The 21820-nt window shown below is 43.5% G+C and overlaps 2 protein-coding genes across 3 annotated transcripts in view; one reads left to right on the top strand and one right to left on the bottom strand.

Moving 5' to 3' along the window:
* The window catches only part of NME7 (NME/NM23 family member 7), a 110761-nt gene extending 108349 nt beyond the window's left edge, over window positions 1-2412 (bottom strand). For both annotated transcript variants that reach the window (XM_081112564.1, XM_081112565.1), the window contains exon 1: window positions 2329-2412. In XM_081112564.1, coding sequence (XP_080968690.1) covers window positions 2329-2331 — 3 coding nt within the window. In that variant the 5' untranslated portion in view covers window positions 2332-2412. The remainder of the gene's footprint in view (window positions 1-2328) is intronic.
* Window positions 1926-21560, top strand: BLZF1 (basic leucine zipper nuclear factor 1). The gene is made up of 7 exons (XM_081112563.1): window positions 1926-2951; window positions 3971-4044; window positions 8463-8902; window positions 10877-11076; window positions 13525-13653; window positions 16579-16798; window positions 20212-21560. Exons 2-7 carry the CDS (start codon window positions 4014-4016, stop codon window positions 20395-20397), a joined length of 1206 nt encoding a protein of 401 aa, XP_080968689.1. The 5' UTR covers window positions 1926-2951; window positions 3971-4013; the 3' UTR covers window positions 20398-21560.
* The last annotated feature ends 260 nt before the right edge of the window (window positions 21561-21820 follow it).

Genomic DNA, 21820 nt, shown 5'->3' with positions numbered 1-21820 from the left:
AAAGTAGGGGTAACAAGCTCACAAGTCAATGTTCAATGAAAGGCAAGGAGCTAGAAAGCAAGAGGCTAAAGGCACGTGCAGGAAAGGGGGAGCAGGAAAGGAGGCCGACGGGCAAGTGCTCATCATGGAGGGCCTAGTGTGCCAAACCAGTAACTGAACTGTATACCCTAGGGGAGTGGTCGGCAAAATGCGGCTCGCGAGCCACATGCGGCTCTTTGGCCCCTTGAGTGTGGCTCTTCCACAAAATACCGACTTCTGCGCATGGGCCACGAAGTTTCAATCGCACTGTATGTGTGCGCCCGCACATGGTATTTTGTGGAAGAGCCACACTCAAGGGGCCAAAGAGCCGCATGAGGCTCGTGAGGCACAGTTTGCCGACCACAGCCCTAGGGAATGGAGAGTCTAGAGTTGTAAAGAGGTGGGTAACAGCAACAGATTTGGCTTCTAGAAAATTCCTTCTCATGCCAAAGAAAATAATGCATTGGGGAATTGTCAGACCAGATGGTTGAAGACACTGCTACAAGAGTCCCGGCAGGAAATGCTGTCTTAAACTAAACAGGAATTGCTGGCCAGCTGAGTAAGGGAGACATGGGAGAGGAAGGAATGCAGGCTAGCCCTGGTTCCTGGAGTAGGTGACAAGATGGTGGTGGCTACCATTCATTATCTTGGGGAAATAAGAGAAACCAGGAGAAAAGAGACCAAGTTCAGTTTTGGTCATAATGAGGCTGAGGGGCCTTTGTGGTAACCAGGTCGAGATGGTCAGGAAACACCTAGGTTAGGCCCCAACAGGTCTGAGATGGAACCAAAACTGAGGGATGGAAGCTCAGGCACTAGGACAGTGGTTCTCAACCTCCTGGCCCTTTAAATACAGCTCCTCATGTTGTGACCCAACCATAAAATTATTTTCGTTGCTACTTCATAACTGTAATGTTGCTCCTGTTATGAATCATAATGTAAATATCTGATATGCAGGATGGTCTTAGGCAACCCCTGTGAAAGGGTCGTTCAACCGCCAAAGGGGTCGCGACCCACAGGTTGAGAACCGCTGCACTGGGAGAACTCGTGTGTGTGCATGAAGTCACCCACAGAAAATGCATAGACTGAGGAGTGAATTAATTAAGGAGCGAGTCCCAGAGAATGGCATCAAAAAAGCAGGCGAAGCCAGTGGGGGGGAAAAAAAAAGAGGGAATGGATGACCATGAGTTTCGGTCACAGCAGCCGAAGTAAACTTTGAGGAGTCACTGCCAGATTTAGCACTGACAAGGCCATTAGAAACTTAAGCCAGAGAAGCATCACCAAGCCTTTAGACAGGAAGTAAGAAAGCAGAATACCGAGGCTGGAAGTGACAGGCGGGAGTGGAAGCAAAGACACGAGGCTTTCACGCAGTTTGCGGATAGATAAGCGGAAGAACTGCGGAGAAGCACAGAATGGAGGGTGTGTTTTTGTTTTATTTCCTTTTCTTAAGATGTATGATTCTAACACCGAGGAGAAGGAAGTGGAGAGGAAAAGGCTACAATCACAGGAAAAAAATAGAAAAGCAAAGAGTCTTGTCATGAATGGGAGGGAATGAGATCTAAGGGAAAGATGGATGTGTTATCCTTCAGCACATTTCTCTAAACTGGAAACACCAGGCTGCATCGTGGACAGAAATACAGATCAATGTGTAGGCTGGGCCATGAGGGTGAAGAAACTGGCTGTTAGACTGTCACCTGCAGTCCGTTAGTCACAGATGCTTAAAAGGTTTGAAATTACGGGAGTTAAGTAGAACCCCGGCGCTCTCAAACAGATGACTGGATTAAAATCACCTGCAGGCTTTTAAAAATGCAAATCCCGAGCCCTGGTCCTATTAACTCAGAATTCCTGGGGGCGAGGCTCCAGCGAGCGCGTCTCCCGCGTGGAAAAGCGCGGAGCCAGCAGGAATCCGCGGGCCATTGCGAGGTGGCCCTGAGACCCGCTGCGGACAGACGGACAGCCCTCCGCCTCTCGGGGGGCACTCAGATGGGGAGACGGGAGCAGCCACGTGCACACCACCGCATCCTCTGAGATGAAGCGCGCTGAGGTGGAGCCGAGAGCTTGAAGAATGCAACGAGGAACATGCAAACATTTAAAGCGTTTGCCCGGAATGATGCTTCACCTCAGGCTGTCAGGATCAGTGTCTTACCCTACACTTCCTGTCGAATTACTAGTCTAGGGGCTCAGCAGCCCCAAAGAGACGACGGGGCGAAGGTGCAAGGGCCGGGGACGCCCCGAGTGCGCACCCGCCCCAGGACCGGGGACCCTGCGACACCAGGACCCCGGAGCCGTTCTCTGGCCTCGGCTGGCACTCACCATAGTCTCAGGAGCTCAGCACACAGAAATCGGTAGCACTGCCACAGGAAGACACCAGCTCAGACAACGACGCCCGGTTACCCTGGCAACGGAGCCCCGCCCCCTGCAGGACGCCGCGTAGCGGCCGCGGTCCCTCTCCCTCGTCCCTATTGGCTGGGAGTAATCAAAGCTCCGCCCACCCAGTCGACGTTCGCAGCCCTGGACGCCGTGGCCCGGGGCGACGGAACACCGCCTAGGTCTTGCCAGCGTCATCACTTCCGTTTCGTTGACAGGTGACCCGGAAGTTCAAGCCAGTATCCGGCTAGGGTCCAAATATTCTCTAGTTTATTTTAAAATAAGCATCTTTCCAGTTTTCACTCACTGAAGCCTACACCGTCTGGTCTGCGTTACTTGAGTTTAAACGCACGACAGAGTATGTTTACCTGTTTGTTTGGAAACGTATTCCGGAAACGAACCCCTGAGTAATCGATCGGAAGTGACAGGAGGGAGCGGGAAGTCGCTGTCGCGAAGGCCGGCGGGCGGCTGGGAATGGAAGGGGCCTGACTGCGAAGAAGTTACCCCAGGACTTCGCGCCGAGCCCCCTGGACCGGAGAGCCCGCTGGGGAGGACTGAGAGTCTCAGAGGTACGTCCAAGCACGGGCCGGTGGGACCAGGGGGACGTTGACAGTGACGGAGTCTGGGCTGGAGTTTGGTGTCCACACCTTCGGGTCTAAGGCTGGACCGGGTCGGAACTTCGGGTACGACCACCCGGGACGGCAGAGGTTGACAGGCGTGTGGCCTCCTTACGGGTCGCCTGTTACCCACTCCCGACCCCGGCCCCCCCCCCCCACCCCCCTCCCGCCCTCGTCCAGGCGCTCGCGGTGCTTGTCCATCGCGCAGCGTCTTCCCAGCGCGGTTGGCGGGCCCCTTGCGCCCTCCAAGGCACTTTGAGACCCGTTTGCCGGGGGAGCGAGTCCCGGAGCCCCGGAGCCCCGGAGCCCCGGAGCCCCGGTGCCGAGCTGCGAGCTGCGGCGAGTCCTCGGGGTGATGGCTGCTGTGGGAAACCAGCCGCCCTCCTGAGCAGTTCACCATCGATTACTAGCATCGCGTTCCTGCCGCCTCCCTCTCGTGTTCTGCCGTGACTCTTCGTCGATACTTTGCGGCCACGCACACATTTCTGAGAGTCCAGGCTATGCCACTTTAATTTTATTTCTGAGGAAGTGCAAAGTGAGCCATCATGAATATTTGTATTGTTTGTTAAACATCTAAATAGAAGCTCTGATATACAAAGTGAACACATTAGTGCCAGTGTCTGCTGGCACTAATTACTTTAAATTTCCAGTTGTTATGTCAATGATGCAAGAGCCTCTGCAATAGCTTATGTGCTATTTCTGAACTGAAATTCAGGACACACATCCAGTAATTTAGAGTATCCTGGTGACGACAGTGACAGAAATACCACCCCTGATTTTTTGTGTGTGAGAGAGAGATTTGGTAGCTTTAACAATACCGCCTGTTAAAAAAGGGGTGTGAGGGATACTCCCTTTCTAAATGCATGTTACTAAATACAGAAGTAAGTAGAATATAATTAAGTTTCAGGGTATTACTTAGTAAATGTGTTTATACAGTATTGTTTTAATTCTTTCATTTTATACATTTTTAGGTTATTCAGTCGAAGTCTTGGGGTGCATTTTCATTGATTAAAAATGACTACTCTTGAGAGTTTACAAACTAAAGGTAAGTCTTCTTTCGATGATAATTGTTTTTAAACCATGACATTTATGATGATAGGGCAAAGGCATGTTTGAGCCAGCGGAGTAGATCTCATAGAGGCCTGGGGATCATCTGTGTCTTGGACTGTAGCTGAGTCTTTCACTCATGATTTGGTGGGGAGGGGACAAAAATTAAGCAGTTTTAGGATGATAGTTACTGGCTGTTAGCGTGAAATCCTCTAGGGTGTGTGTTAACATCAGTGAACTTCCGGAAGCACCAATTCACCTTTTCTGTGCCAAGCACGTTTCCAGAAGCTGAGGAGACAAAGGCTAGGAGGCAGGCGAGCCTGACGAGCTCCCAGCACTCCCGTCGGCAGGGAAAGCAGTGATTTGAAGACACGCTGGTGTTTGCATTACTCTGAAAGGACTGAGCCGGGAGGAGGGGAAAGGTCAGGGGTTTGCCCCAGGTCACAGTCTGTGGCAGGAGGGACTGGAGTTATTTGACTCCGCGTCTGGTGTCCTTTCTATCGCACCATCATGCTGACTTAGGTGTCTGTCTTCATAGATTTGCACTTTTATGAGAAAAGGAGAAATGTTTAATAACAAACTACGAAGTCATATTCTTTTTGCCTCAGTATTCTAGAGCAGGGTTGAAAATTAGGGCCCTTGAGACTCCTGAGAACATTTGCAATCAGTTTGATAATAGGGAGCACTAACTGAATCCCACTTAAGCCAAGTGTTATCCCAAATAAAAAAGAATTCTGTTCTTCTCATTATTAGACCTATATTAAAAAAAATATTCAATGATTAGTTTGAATTTAATGTATAAAATTTGGGGGGGGGGGTTTTCCCCCCTTCTTTTATAAGTACTTACATAATATTCTCAACTTTGTCTCATGGTCCGAACAGCTTAAAATATTTATTATCTGGCCCTTTACAGGAACAGTTTGCCAACCCCTATCATTTGTTCTTTCCCTGCCTTTCAGCATCCTTGGGGAAGACAATAAGAATGAGTCAGAAACCTCAGATATGTTTTAATCTTTGATAACTGACCACAGATGGAAATACTGTTGCTGCACAACTGAATTATTTGGTTAGTTCCCTCCAAAGACTGGAGAAGGATAGGGGTGATGTTTTGCCTTACGTAAGCATTGCTCATCATTACGGAGCTGATACCACACATCGTGGTCCTCCCACTTGGGAGAAGGTAATTGCTCATGAATGTGTCCTGGCTTGTGCCCAGTGCATGTGTAATAAAGGTTTCTATGTGTGTCATGAGAAAAACAGAACTATGAAAGGTGAGCTTCCAGGTGAGGAAAGGGGAAGCCCTGACCCATGTGCCTGCTGGTGCGTGCCTGTGGGCTGGCATCGTCGCCATTACAGAGAGGGAGCTGCCACATGGCACACAGTACAACTTGGCACTCCTAAGCCCTGAGTAAGTAGGACAGTGCAAATGCAGCTAAGAGTAAACTGTGGTTGAACCAAGTTGATTGAATTTGATTGGAACTTGAACATATTTTGTTTGAAAGGAGATTTCTGTTATGCTTCAGTGGGCCTGAATGTAAAGCTCTAGTTTCTTAAAAAAAAATATATATATATATAGACATATATATATATTGACATATATATCAATATTGATATATATATCAATATATATATATATATATATATATATATATATATATATATATATATATATTATTGATTTCAGAGAGAAAGGGAGAGGGAGAGAGAGGTAGAAACAACAGTGATAAGAGAGGATCATTGACTGGCTGCCTCCTGCACACCCTGCACTGGGGTTCAAGCCCGCAACCTAGGCACGTGCCCCAACCAGAATCGAACTGTGAACTCCTGGTTCATAGGTCAGTGCTCAACCACTGAGCCACGCCAGCTGGGCTAGTTTCTTTAAAAAAAAAAAAAAAATCTGTGGTTAATTCATGATTCTACATTACATCTTAAATGCCAGGTGTCTCGGAGATAATTAGATTTGCATTAGACAGAGATCCTTAGGAAGAAGGGTTGAACTGAGATTTGAAGGGTGGGTAGGAACTTGCTGCAGGGGGGAGGGTGTTAGGAAGAATATTCCAAGCAGAGAAATGTCTGGAGAGGAAGGCAGACTTTTGCTGCTATTGGTACCCCTCCAAAAAACAAGTCAGGCTGGAATCCAGAGTCTGGGGGGTGAATGGCAGAAGTGGAGCCCAGCACCCAGGCAGGGCCAGGTATCGGAAAGATGGGCAGGCCATGCTAAGGATCTTGGGTTGTTCTGAGAGAGATGGGAGGCCATTCAGGGTTTGATGCAGATCGGCTCTGCACGATTTTGAAAGCTCGCTATGTCATAAATTCTGTGGGCTCCCGTGGTCTGCCAGGTACCATCATTAGCAGAGGCTAACTTCAGGTTGATGAGGCAATAGTTGTGGTTTGTGGATGGCCTCCTGGGCCAGTTAACAGCTTACTGTGGAGTCAGATTTGGATTCAAATCCCAGTCTGACACAGATGATTTGGACAAGCTGTGCAACTTTTCAAAGCCCCCGTTTCTGTCTACAAAATGTGTATGTTGTGCTTACCTCATGAGACAGGTGTAAAAATTAAATGTCACGCATCTGAAGGACGTGGAGAAGCCCTTCACTCATAGTAAGTTGAATAAAGGTTAATTATTACATTTGTGGGCTTTGCCTTCCATTTCTCCAGTGTGTGCTGGACTTGTCAAATGGCAGGAAATCGAAGGTGTAGCTCAAAGGGATGCTACGCACGAGTTCAGGAGCTCCGTGTCGGTTAGGGGTCACCTGAGTTACCTCCTCAAGGTCTGCAGCACTTCCTGTTCTAGCACAACCTCCATCTTCCTCAGCCCTAAACCACCTTCTGGGGGAGTCAGTGAAGGAGCCCTCTCTTGGAGAAAGGTAACTCTGCCACTTTTCTTACTGCTCCACTGGCGGTAAGACAACGGGTGGAAGAAACAAACCTGTTACTGACTGGAGCAGTAGCAGCGTACTGGTGAGGAGAGCTGCCTTCTTGCTTACGTGAGGGAAGGTAATTTTTTTTCCGTTGAGCAAATTAGTTTGGTAAGCATGTGTGCAGTAGTGCTCTAAGCGTTATGGAGGAAAGGGATGGGTGCTACTGTTTATTGAATGCCTGCTATTTACTTTAAACCTGAACTTGAACTTGGGGACACTGGAAGAGGCAGTATATGCAGTATATGCCGACTACTTAGAATTCACTTCTGCCTCTTCACTTACTAGCTGTGTGGTGTGACCTTAGGCAAGTTGCTGGACCACCTTGTGCCTCATGTTCCTCATGTATAAAATAGAGCTAATCGAACTACTCACAGGGTTGTGTAAGGATTACAAGAGTTCTATGTTAAGTATTTAGAATGGTATTTGGCACATGCTAAGTCTTTTGTAAGTGTTGGTTACCTGTTACTTAATATTTTCTCATTTAAAATTCAGATTTAATACTACCTAGATGTAAATATTATTAAATTAATTTCATGGAAGTTAAAACTGAAGCTGAGATCATTATAGGATTTTGTCCAGACAGTAACAGTGGAAAGGAATTCACACCAGATCTGGCTGATCCCCGAAGTCCTATCATATCTATTGCACCATGTTCCTTCCGCTTGTATGGGGCATAATGTCTGCTCTTAATGTGCTTATCAGACTTACTGGGAAAGAGAAAATAGCATGTGCAAAACCCTTAAAATGATAATGTTGGTTCATGATTGAGTTTCAAACTGAATGTTTGAGACAGTAAGTGCCATGGGTGTTCTTCAGAGAGTGGGCCGGAACAATCGGAAGATTGAATGTGAAGCGTGGATTGAAGCTGACTTCTTGGGGGTAACCGAGAGCCACAGTGAGGGCCAAAGAAGCCACTTAGGAGGATAAGTCAGCGGGAACAGCGATTAGAGGCCTGGGAGAGAGCATTGGATAGTCCAGTTGGGTAGTTTGTGTGAAGCATTCTTTGCCAAGAGTTGAGACAACAGATAAATCTCTTTTGAAGTAGATGTTTTCAAATATGTATATATATAGCTGACATTTATTTTTTATAGTTAGCTGACATTATTGCGTGTCTAGGTGCGCCAGGCTCTTGATCTTACTGTGTTCTTGTTTACCACAACCTGCAGCACAACTGTCTTTGCCTCCATTTTGCAGGTTAGCACACTGAGGTTCATGGAGGGCTAAGTGACTTTCCTAGGGTCATACTAGGAAGTAGAGGTCAGAACCAAACACCCCGATTCCAAACTGCATTTCCTGCCGAGAGAAGCCATTTACATAAGGGAAGCGTGAACCTGTAGGGCATGGTTCATCTTTCTTTGACACACGATTGTTTTGAAAATTACTTTCAGTTGAATATTTTCACTCTGTAAATGCCAGTAATTCTGACATGTCTTGGAATTTTCTTGGTACTTCTTTTCAGTAAGTAGTTTATGTTTTGTGCTCCCTTTTTCAGTCACCCTGACTTCAACCCCAGTCCGAGGAGCAGGAGATGGAATGGAAACGGAGGAGCCACCTAAGTCTGTTGAAGTCACCTCTGGGGTCCAACCTGTAAAGCCCCTCACCCTTCCGAGTCCACGAAGGAAAGCAGTCGCCTCAGAGAGCCCCGGAGTCCTGCAGCTGGGCAAGATCCTCACCGAGAAAGCGGTGGAAGTCGAAGCTATAAGGATATTGGTTCCCAAAGCTGCTATAACCCACGTGGTCCCCAACAAAAATGCCAAGGTTAAGCCTCTCGGACGTCAGAAAGGGGAGCTCTCTGGTCCGTCCGAGGGGGCTGCAGAGCCCAGGAAGGAGCTGGCAGAGGTGAAGAGCACCCTGGAGAAGCTCCGGAACTCGGAGAGGAGGCTGCTGCAGGACCGAGAGGGCCTCTCCAACCAGCTCCGTGTGCAGACGGAGGTAGGAGGTAGGGGCCGGGCTGCAGCGGCGGCCGCACCTGGCCCGGGGCCTGCGAGTTAGAGACCCCACTCCTCCTGGGAAGGCGGTGCCACTCACTACAGCTCGTCACGCTCTAGATCAGCAGTTCTCAACCTGTGGGTCGCGACATTTGGGGGTCGAACGACCCTTTCACAGGGGTCGCCTAAGACCATCGGAAAACACATATATAATTACATATTGTTTTTGTGATTAATCACTATGCTTTAATTATGTTCAATTTGTCACAATGACAATACATCCTGCAGATCAGATATTTACATTACGATTCATAACAGTAGCAAAATTACAGTTATGATGTAGCAACGAAAAGAATTTTATGGTTGGGGGTCACCACAGCATGAGGAGCTGTATTAAAGGGTCGCGGCATTAGGAAGGTTGAGAACCACTGCTCTAGATGCTTCCTCTTACATTTGCCACTCTCAGGGCCTCGCATAGAACTAGTGTATGTCGGGAACGTATGCTCTAACCCACGTTGAAGAGGGAAGAGTGAGGGCCTTTGGACACCTGTAAGTTGTAAAGGAGGTTACAGTTGTAAATTTCCAGACCAAAGACTGGCCAACTCAGGCTGTGAAACTGCCTTGTTAGTAAATCCTGTTTTAAGGATCCATGAATTCCAAGTATTTTTACCTACGTATACATAATGCTTGGAATATAGAGAATGGTGGGATATGTATTGTTCTCGTCACTGTAAAGGGAAACAATCTATAATGTTTGTGTTTCTTTAATCTTTTCGTCATAGTTAACATCGCCTTGGCCTCCACTTCCCCTCTCAGTCTTTGTGACACTGGTTAGTGGTTCTTACCCAAACGTATTTTAATATATTTTTAAGAACTAATTTCTAATTATAAAAATATTTGTAAACAATTTGAATACAAAAAACAATGGAAATAGTGCCATCTTAGATGTTAATGTTTTCCTACGTCACAGAACGTTCTATTACAAATAGTGCCACCTTAGTTGTTAACGTCTTATGTCACAGAATATTCTATTACAAATAGCCGCAGTTCTTCAGTGCCTGCACCATAAACCAATACCTGTGATTGGACATTTATATTTTTGACTCTTGGGTTTTGAATATTAATGTAAAGGATGTGCTTGTAGAGAATCCTGAATTTCTTCCTTTACTTAAATTCTTTTTTTTTAATATATATTTTATTGATTTTTTACAGAGAGGAAGGGAGAGAGATAGTTAGAAACATCGATGAGAGAGAAACATCAATCAGCTGCCTCCTGCACATCTCCTACTGGGGATGTGCCTGCAATCAAGGTACATGCCCTTGACCGGAATTGAACCTGGGACCTTTCAGTCCGCAGGCCGACACTCTATCCACTGAGCCAAACCGGTTTCAGCACTTAAATTCTTAAAAGGAAAAATCATAGGGCACAAAGAAATTATTTTTTAAATGTTAGATAAGATTAAAAAACACACACATAAAACATTCTCTGTCCACTGGCCTTTGTGGCTCCACCCAGGAACCAAGAGGTTCAGGCTGGATTCCCAGTAGGGGGCCTGCAAGAGGCAGCTGATTGGTGAAATTTCTCGATTGATGTTTCTATCTCTCTACTCCTCTCCCTCTCTCTCTAAAAATAAATTTAAAAATATATATTTTTTAAAATTCTCTGTCATTTCTTAACAAAACTCATTGTTTTATTTTCTAATTTTTCCCCTTTAAGTGTTGACTGGGAGCAGTTTGTTATTTTTATGATAACTTGCACTTTTATTATAAGAGGCTCAGTTTATAATCACCTGGGTTATAAAGATAGAAGTAGGTTAGGTTAATATGTGTATATCATGACACTTAGATATTTAATGTCACTGTTTGATCTTTAATTAATGGAGGTTCAAATTACCCAGAACAGTTTCTCTTTTGTTCATTCTGCACTGTAGTCACTGACACGCCCCTGAGCGTGTTACATTGTTATGTGCTCTTCTAGGTCAATCGTGAGTTAAAAAAGCTGCTGGTGGCTTCTGTTGGTGATGATCTTCAGTATCACTTTGAACGTCTAGCCCGTGAGAAAAATCAGCTTATTTTAGAAAATGAAGCCCTAGGTCAGAACACTGCTCAGCTTGCCGAGCAGTTAGAACGAATGTCAATACAGTGTGACGTGTGGAGAAGCAAATTCCTCGCGAGCAGGTATGTTTTGCTTTAAATAGTTTTCCATGTTCTAGTTTCGATCTATTAGCCTTTTGACCCATAACACAAGAAAGTCAATTGTAGAGTGATAAACTCTGAGTCAGGTTGCTCATATATTATTTAAATTGTGGACTCTCACTCCTGTGGAAGGAAGCACAGACTCCCTAAAGCAGGGGTCCTCAAACTTCGGCCCGCGGGCCACATGCAGCCCGCCAAAAACATTTATCCGGCCCGCCGGGTGTTTTTGCCGCCGCTGTGTGCATAGGAATTTGTTCATAGTTTTTTTTTAAACTATAGTCCAGCCCTCCAATGGTCTGAGGTACAGTGAACTGGCCCTCTGTTTAAAAAGTTTGAGGACCCCTGCCCTAAAGGGAGAAGAGATATAAGGATCCTCCCTCATTCCAGAATTCTGGGTTACTACTCTATAGTAGAAATCATTCCCACTACAATACAGTGGGGCCTTGACTTACGAGTATCCCGACTAACGAGTTTTTCGAGATACGAGCCGTCTCTCGGCTGATTTTTTGCTTTGAGTTGCGAGCTAAAATTCGGGTTACGAGCCAGCTTCAGATACCCCACCGCTAGTTGGCACAGCGAACGTCACAGTGAACGCCACAACATCAGCCCAGCATCACGTGTCTCACTCGTTCACTTTAAGATTTGACATACGAGTAATTTGAGTTACAAGCTCCGTCACGGAATGAATTAAACTCGTAAGTCAAGGCCCCACTGTATTTAATACCAAAACAAAATTGTCAATTCAGACATCTAGTAAATATTAAAATCACAATAAAAAACTAAATTATTTTTCTGGAGAACTCATGTCATTGCCACTTGATAAGATAGTATTGTTGTCCTTCATGCTTCGGCAAGAAATTGTGATTCTTTATCTATTTACTAGAGTCTTGGTGCACCGATTCGTGCACCAGTGGGGTCCTCAGCCTGACCTGCGGGGATCGGGGCAAAGCCAGCAGTCCGACATTCCCCAAGGGGTTCCAGAGTGCGAGAGGGCACTCTGCAAAGTTTCTGTCGCTCAGCAGCTCCTGCATTGAGCGTCTGCCCCCTGGTGGTCAGTGCACGTCATAGCTACCGGCTGGTCGGCTGGTCACTTAGGCTTTTATGTAGATCCCCTCCTCCTTCCAACGTTGTGTTACTGGAGAACGGAGCCTGGGGGTTATCCAACTGTGTGTTCCCCATGCTTAGCCAGTGTTTCACACGCAATATGCTTCCTAGTAATAACTTGATTCACGTCCAGTCATCTGGCGATATCTCACAAAGCCCCAGAGGTTCTCAGGCTGTACTCTAAGAACCACAATTGTGATGAATAAATTTTCAAGAAAATGTTTCCTCATGTCTTAATATCTGTGCTACCTTCTAGTAATTGACTACTCTCGTAAAGTCCTTATTTTGTTTTCTAATTTGACCATGTTAAATATTCTTTGCAAGTTTTTGAAAATGACAGTATAGGATGCTGTTTGGAGAAATGAATGTACTGCTTATTGTCTTAGAATGAAAGTTAATTAATTCTCCTTGAACAGTTTAAGAGACAACAGATTATTGTAATATGTAACTTTTTTTAACATCCTGATCAAAAATGACAATAACATTCTAAGGGCAATAGAGAGTATACTTTAGTGACATTTTAGTTGATTTAATCATTCATTGTGAAAATCAAAGCAAATTAGTTGTTGCTATGATTTGAGACTTTAATTTTAGTTTTAAGATTTTCCGCTGATTAAACATACTTAAAATTTGCTTTAGTGCCATTAATAGGGAACTGATTAAATAAACTTTGGTACATCCAATCAGAAGAAAACATGAAGCTTTATTTTTAAAAAGGGGGATGAGTCACTAAAAACTCACCAAGATAAACTATTAGGTGAAAAAAGCAAAGTATAGAAAAGTTTATATTAAATAATCCCTTTTTGTAAGTGAAAAATATATTTATTTTAACCCATAGTTTTATGTTGAATATGCATAAATGTTTTTCTGACTCTGGACAGGAGGGAAGGCTTCGTTTTCCTGTGTGGAAGCCTTTTTACATTATTTTAGTGTTCTTCTAAGGGCAAAGAGGTAATTGGATGGCAGGAAAATAATGCATTTTTGTTTTCCTCTAAACTGTTTTATATTTAAAATATTTGATTAATGTTATTTTTTTCCAAAATCTGGTCAATCTGAAGTAAGATAGAGGAACATTCCAGAAGTCACTATATATAAGGAAAGTCCATTTCCTTTGTCATTTTGTAAATATTTTAATTGAATCCCTTCAGTGAGTTCTCAGCTTGTAAACATTTTAAATGCTTCCTAGTGAAGATTGAAACACTGAGAATATATCTGTTACATATTCTTTGTAAGCTTTTGAAAATGACAGTCGCCAAGGTCATATATTAACTTCTTGCACTGTGTTGTCATCGGAGAATTTATAGGCAAGATTTTAATCTCTTCCAGGGTCATGGCAGACGAGTTAACCAACTCCAGGGCAGTTCTGCAGCGGCAGCACCGGGACGCGCAGGGCGCTCTCCAGGACCTCCTGAGCGAGCGGGAGCAGCTGCGCCAGGGGATGAAAGCCACCCACAGGTCTGGCCCTTTACCTCTGACTCTTCTGAGCTCCTGCAGTGCCCAGCACATGGCGGTTCTGCAGTGCTGCTGCGTTTATAGCTTGTTGAGTATATACTTGAGTAGCATTTCAAACAGACACCCAGGAGAAGGAAGATGACTAAAAGAATAGAAGATCTGCGGCTTACATTCTTAACTGGAGAGAATTAGTTATATTTATCATAGAACTCTCTGAACTTAAAAGTTATATTATATTTGTTGTACTTCTGTGTAACTTTTGGTAGAAGCCAAAGCATGTACTTGTTTGTCCTTCGGAAGGAGGTCTTTTTGAGGACCACTCTGCAGTGTTTGAGCTTGCTTTCATGTCCACGTGCCCCAGAACTGGCAAAATTGGTGGTCTCCCTCCAAAGCGCTTTGTACTTCTACATCATTGATTTATTGGAAATCAGATCAGTACAAGCCAAAGAGGAAACCATAGGGGAAATTGGAAGAATGAAAATGCGATATATCAAAATACCAGATTTTGTGGGAGGCAACTAACACAATGTTTAGAGGGAAATTTGTGACTTAAATGCTTATCTGAGAAAAGAAGAAAGGTCTTGTCAATAATCTGAGCTTTCTCCTTAAGGAATAAAAAGAGCAAATTAAGCAAAAGAAGAAAATAATAGGATGAGAGCAGAAATAAATGAAATACAAAGCCAAATTCAGCTTCTTTGAAAAGATAAAATTAAGAAACCTCAGTATTATCAGGGAAAAAGATATACATGACCAATATCAGGAATGAGGAGGAGGAGGCTTCATTACAGATTCTATAAACATAAGATAACAGGGTGCCTGGCCAGTGGTGCTAGGTGGTGAGAGCATCAGCCAGCACACCAAAGGGTCTTGGGTTTTATTCCCCACAAAAGGCTAAGTGTCCATCCATCCTACTGGCAGCTATGATGCGCACTGACCACCAGAGGGCAGATGCACACTGGCTATTTAAAAATAAATGGTACCACGGACCTGGCGCTGACAAACCAACACTCAGCTTCACCCTAGTGGGGCACAGGCCCGCCACCACCCTGGAGCGACACCCCACCAAATTGCAGCCAACACTGCCAAGATCCCATGTTGCAAAATGTGGCCCACAGCCCAGCTCAGCCCAAAAACAGTGGCTCTGGGCGCCAGGTAATGACATCATGTAGCAATGCCCAGCTTCCTCTCCCTAGCAACTAACATCCTTGGAGTTTCTTCAGCCCAGGAACCCGACTTGCTTTATAGCCAGGTGCAAACATTTTACAGTTTATTCAAATGTTTGTGAAGCGTTTTTCCATGCCTCATCTTATTTGATCCTCACAGAAGTCCTGGAGTAAGTAGATGGGAGACTTGGTAGAATCCTATTTTCTTTTCATTAGCAAGGCGCGAATAGCGATATTAAAATATTTCTTCTAATTAATTTCCTTTCAATGTGCACGAACCTGTGCACGGGGACACTAGTGTATATATTACAGGGCGATGTTGTGAACAGCTCTATGCCAATAAGTTCAACAGCTTAAATGAAATGGACAAACTCCTTAAAATGCACAAACTACCTAAGAGTATCAAGAAGAGATAACCTGAATAGCATAACCTATTAAAACAGCTGTATTTGTAATTAAAAACCTTCCAGTAAATGAAAGTCCAGGCCTAGAGGGGTTCACTGGTGAATACTGCAAACATGTAAGGAAGAAAGAAAGCCAAATTTACACAAACTCTTCTAGGAAAGAGAGAAGCAGGGAACAGTTTCCAGCTCAGTATATGAGGCCAGCATTATCTTGATACCAAACCAGACAGAGACATTGCAAGAAAACTACAGATCAGTAGTTCTCATCACATAGTTGCAAAAATCCTTTACAGAATTTTAATGTGTCAAATCCAACCATATACAGTCATGTGCTGCATAAAGATGTTTTGGTCAGTGACTGACCTATGGTGGTCCCATCAGATTATAATGGAGCTGAAAACTCCTATCACCTGGTGACATGGTCATCCTGAGGTTGGCTGCATGCTTGTGATGCTGGTGAAAACCAACCTGATGCACTGCCAGCCGTATGAAAGCTTAGCACATACAATATGTACAGTCCCTAAACCTGGTGATCACAAATACCTGTGTTACTGGTTTATGTATTTCTATACTGTTTGTCATTATTTTAGAGTGCACTCTTCCACTTACAAAAAACAACAAGATAGTGCCCCATGTCATCCCAGCAGCAGCTTCATCCATCCAGTGTCTCTGGATTGCATCAATTTCTCTTGCGCTTGCTCAATCTCATGTTGTACAGCAAGCATGTCAGACTCACGGCATGTAGCCTGCCGGCCGCGAGTTTAACATACTTGTGTACAGTAACATGCTGTACGAGTTTGTAGCCCGGGAGCAACAGGCTGTCCCAGACAGCCCAGGTGTGCCGTAGGCTGTACCATCTAGGTGTGTGCAGTGCACTCTGGGATGCTCACACAATGATGAAATTGTCTAACGATGCATTTCTCAGAAGATATCCCCATCGTTTAGTGGAGCATGACAGTATAAAAAGATTTATACATCATGTCCAAGTAAATTTTAGCCCAGGAATTGTAGGTAATATGTCATTCAAAAATTAATTAATGCAACTCACCAGAAAGGAAATACCATATGAATAGATGCACAAATCCAATCAGTAGTTCTGTACAACTGAATGATATACTAGTGTACTTTACCTATTCTAGAATATGAGGACAAAAAAGTACTGCTTGTTAAGAGATTTCCAGATAATAATATAGCAAATTGATAAGTGGTTTTTGTAATCTAATCTTTTCCCAGACTTCCTGATTTATTGAACTCTGAAAGGAAGATATATAACTTCAGAAATATGTTTCTCATGCATTGAGCATTCCTGATTTTTCTGTTTTGTGTTATTAATGTTCGGTGTTCATGCGTGTTCTCTGCAGTTTACTGGAGGAGCTCCTGGTCTCCTTGCAGTGGGGAAGAGAGCAGACTTACTATCCTAGCACCCAGCCTCACAGCACAGCAGAACTAGCGCTAACCAATCACAAGTTGGCAAAAGCAGTGAATGCTCATCTTCTGGGAAATGTTGGAACTAACAGTCAAAAAAAGACTCCACCAACTGTTGAATTCTGCAGCACCCCAGCGGAGAAAATGGCTGAAACGGTAAAATATTCCTTGCATGATCTGTGGAACTTCGAACAGCGATCTCTCGCTAAAGGGTGGCGCGTTCTAATGGCAAGTGCGTGGCACTGGAGTTCAGGAACATGGGACTTAAACATGAGCTCATGCACCTGAGCTTGTGACCTTGGAGAAAATCACTTCCTCCTCTGAACTTTAATTTCCTTGAATATCATTATTCTATTCTTAAAGAGAAAAATGCAATTGTTTTGAAAAAGGGCCTATTTTTTTAGCCTTTTCTTGAATTCATTTTGATATGAAAACTACCAGGAAGAATTTTTCATTTAGTAATCATGAGTAGATAATAGATTACTTCTGATTTAAGAAATTATTTGTTAGTTCTCACATATAGATATGAATCATAGAGACCTGGAACATATAGTCCTGGGTGAAGTAGGGCTCCCATAGATGACCTGTGGTCTCAGTTCCGCAAGCACAACCAAGTTCACTTCATTGAACTTCAGTATCCACTCCCCAGCTCCCATCTTAGGCCTGGCCATTAACCAGAACTGTCCACTTTTAAAATCTTCCACTCAACACCTTGCACTGGCCTGTGGTCAACTTTTCCTCCCAACTCTGCTTCCTTAATTCTGATTACCCTGTTCCTTGTCACATCATCATTTTTGTCCCCCTTGATCTCTTCATTGTTTTTCTTCATCTCATCCGCTCACTCTCCTGGCTTTTTCTTGCCATAGCTTACGTAGACTCCATTCTGAAGAGCCTTTGTCCCTTATCCTTCTCTCAGGTGCCCTGAAGACTCCAGTCCTATGTCAGTTCAACTGTCTGTCTTCTTTGTGTCTATACCCCTCAGACTCATCAGCAGGTGACTGGTTCCTTACAGACAGAAGAAAAAGGGAGCAGAGGCAGAAAACCACCACAAGGTCCCACTTGATATCTAGGCGCCTGTCTGCAGGGCAGCCAGCTTTCCATACGTCCCTCCTACTGGAAAAGGTGTCCCTCTCTCTAAAGCTCCCCAGCAGGCTCCCCCAACACTCATCCCTTCTCTCTATTGGCTTTTTCTTTTTTTGGCTTAAGAACGTGCCCAAGTGCCTCGCATCTAAAATGAAACATCCTCCCTCCACCCTAAGTCCTCTGCAGACGGCCTTACCACCTTCCCTTCATAGTCAAGAACCTTGGACAAGCTGACTTGTTTCTCACGCCCCGTCCACCCTCAGTTCCCGCCATCATTATCCTAGTAGACTTCTAGCTCCACTGTTCTCCAGGTCCTTACGAAGGTCATGAGTGTTTAATGACTCTATTGTCCTATGTACTACATGTCACTTCTGTGACATTACTCATTCCCGGCTCCATGCTACCTCACTGAATTCCTTGTCATAACCTTGTCTCCTCCTCTACGTGTTGATATTCCGTAGGAATCTGTTCCCCAGGCTTTTAAACAACTTCCATGGTTTCTCAAATAACTCTGCTGTTTCCGTGACCATTCTTCCTGGGATCTGAGGAACGGAGCATCCTTTCCCTGTGCCCACTCTTGAGCGTTTCCTCACATAACAGACTCCTTATCCCATAGCTTTCTGCTTATGACTTTGAGATTTTTTTTTAGTTCAAAAGACAGATCCAGGTGGATATTGCTATGTCTGTCCCACAGACACCTAAAAATAGATCACTTTTCTCCTTGCTTTCGCACATGTGTTCCAGCCCCTTCCTCACCAGTACTCCCTGTCTTAATAACTATACCTACTATATAGGGATGTTCTGAGGAGTCCATAGAGAATGCATATAGATCCCAGAGCAGGCTCCAGTGTGGTGTAATTTCTCAATCGTGCTAGCTATCATTTTCATTATTTCCTTCATCCCCCGGATCCTGTTGGTTTTACACGTCCTATCAGTTCCTTCAAATTTGTGCTCTATCCCAAGTTCAACCACTGACCTCCAACCTCGACTATTGCAAGAGCCTCCTCACTAATATCCCTGCCTTGCTTTTCACCTGCCAGAGAGTTATTTCAAAAATGCCCCCCCCCCCAATTTTAGTGTTCAAATGTCCTGTTCAAACAGCTCCCAGCCTCCCTTATTGAGTTTGAATTCTTTATGCTGTATAGAAGGATTTTCATAATCTTTACTCCATTTTTCCTTTCAAGGATCATTTCCCAGGTGTACCCCCCCCCCCCAACACACACGTACATACAATTCACATGCCAGTATTTAAACAGTTGTTATTCCACAGATATGCCATTGTGTCTCACCCGCCTATACTATTCCTTCTGCCTCAACCATCCTTCCTGCACCTCTCTGTCTGAAGAATCAGCCCTCCCCGAATCTCACTGGAAAACCTAGATGTTTCTTCCTCCCGGCTTCCATTACATTTTGTACATATAGCTCTTTAACATGTAAAATTGCAACTGTTTGATTCTCCATCTCCCAAACTACAAGCTTTTTAAGGGCGGGGGCTGTGTCTGATGTGTCCTCAAGGTCTGGTATAATCCTTTGCACAAAGTAGGTACTCTATTTACTAAATGAATCAGTGGCTAAAACTAAACCCGTCATCTTTACCTTTCTGTTCTTCTCCATTCTCTTTGTTGGGAAGTTGTGTCCCTGGTTCTGCAACAGTGTTTGCTAGGACTGACGGCTCCTTCTTGCTTGTAGCACTCTCTTCCCTTGGCTCATGGAACCAATGCCTTTCTCAATTCCTTTCCAATTGCACTGCCTCCCTCTTCCCCACCATAACCCGTCCTCATCACACGATGACAGGCGGGAGAAGATGAACACGAGAAACAGGAACTATAGCCAGCGTTAGCATGTTATCCCTTATTGGAGAAATTTTTCAACTCAAGAGTTCCTCCTGCTGTGGGTCTCAGTAAAACAATAGAATAGGGAAAGTCAGAGCAGAAGAATTAGGGAGCATGGTGTCCATGAAACCCAAAAAACAAGAACACGCTGGTGGGCATGAAATGTTGCATATAAATTAGTAAAAGAAAAATGAAAAGCCATTGATTTTTATAAGTCAGTGATCAGAAACTGTGAAGTAGGATTTCAATAGAAGAATCAGGGTAGAATCCTGATTCCAAGCAGTTGCATGAAAGACTAAAGGAAGAAGATAGTGGGTACTTTTTGGTTTAGGATGAAAATGGACATAACTTAAGGTTGAATTGATACAATCTTATTTTCTTCTATGTTTTCATCAGTATCCATAAGAGAACATCAATTTCTTCATTTTTAAAAAATATGTAAACTAGGTAGTGTAATAACTAGACATCATTGTTAAATTTAGAGCTTTTTGAGAAACGGAATAAGTTCTCTCATCAAATTTCTTATTCAGATGTTATTTTTATGATAGTTACATATTAATGAAATGGAGCTACATAAGGAGTTATGCCTCAATAAAATCAAGGGGTTTACAGTCCCTGCTGCATATGTCTGACATCACTTCTTATTTTCCTCAGGTGCTACACATTTTGGACCCAGCTACCAATTCAGAAAGCTCATCTGATAATCCATTTTCTGAGTCTTCACCAACCACCTTACTTGCTACAAAGAAAAATATTGGGCGATTTCATCCCTATACTAGATATGAAAATATCACCTTCAATTGCTGCAACAACTGCCAGGGAGAACTTATTGCCCTTTAACGTGTAACACTGGGGTATGCTGCAGGCATGTGCCTGCTACCCAGGAGCCATTCTTAGTGGGGAGCTGGGTTCCTATAATGCTAGAAGTAATCTCACTTTCTACTTAAATAATGTATATCCCCAAAATGTTTTATGTACTAGACTCCAGGTTACCCTTTCTTAATAAATGTCTCAGGGTAAGAAAAGAATGAAGCAGTGCAAATATATATAAAGTGGGGAATGCTTCCCGGGTATTACACGATGCTTTTCCTAATGGGCTTTAAAAGGGAAAAATTATATACCTTCTTTTAGGCCCCAAATTATTGGTTATCTTGCTATATATTTTATATGCACAGATTTAATTTGGTAATCAAAATCAATGATTGGCAAACTAGAGCCATGGGCCTTAGGCAGCCACACCCATCATTTACTGCTGTCTGCAGTTGGCTCTTGTCGTACCACAGCAGAGCTCCGCAGAGGAAACAGGCTGCAAAGCCTAAAATATTTCCTATTCGTCCCATTACTGACCCCTACTCTAAAGTAATAATCAGCAGAGGGGATGAGGGAGGAAGTGTTTTTTCCCTTTCAGTGAATTTGGGGTGTGAGGGGCTACAAAGGAGGCTTAGGAAATATAGTAGGTGAAGGGATAAATCTTTTAAAAAGAAATGCTGTATATTAGGAAAATTAGGAACTGACAGCCACATTAACAAGAGCTTCAGCAAAATGTGTTCTGCTGTTTTTGTGCAGAGGATTCCATATTTTGAATGGATACCACTTGATATATATAGAAGAAACAGGTTCTAACTATTTGCTCAATTTGGCAAAACAACGAAATATCCAATTTGATATTTATAAAATAAGGTGGAGAAAGTAGGATCTTTCTAAGATAGAGTACAAACTCAAACATATAACCCATCAATTAAATTTACATTATGTAAGATCCATTATTGTTTATGATGGATAATCACAAACATCCTTTTATAGGCCTTTAAAACTATCCATAAAATGTTTATACCAAATTATACTAACTAGTTACAGAAGTGCCTGTCAATAGAGAAGCCTTCAAGAAACAAATCTGGTCAAAGTACATTGTATTTTAATGTCAATCTAGTGATTTTTTTGGTCTGATTCATCTGAGTTATATTTATAATTTCATGTGGCAATAAATTTCTCTATCTTCTTTATGCAATGTTGTCTTTTTTCCCCTCGGAATGATGTATTTCAAGTCTTCATCTAGTTTATACTATTTACAACTGATTCTTCAGCCTTTCCTTTAGTTTTAGTATAAAACTTAGAGGAAAGGCTTCATGATGTTGGATTTGGCAGTGATTTCTTAGTTATGAAACCAGAAGCACAGGCAACAAAAACAAAAAGATAAATTGAACTTCATCAAAATTAAAAACTTTTGTACATCAAAGGACACTATTAACAGAATAAAAAGGCA

This window comes from Myotis nattereri (genome assembly GCF_964212035.1).
Source record: "Myotis nattereri genome assembly, chromosome: 18".
Classification (NCBI taxonomy): domain Eukaryota; kingdom Metazoa; phylum Chordata; class Mammalia; order Chiroptera; family Vespertilionidae; genus Myotis; species Myotis nattereri.
Note: the sequence above shows the minus strand (reverse complement) of the source record. Positions and strands in the feature narration are given on the sequence as shown.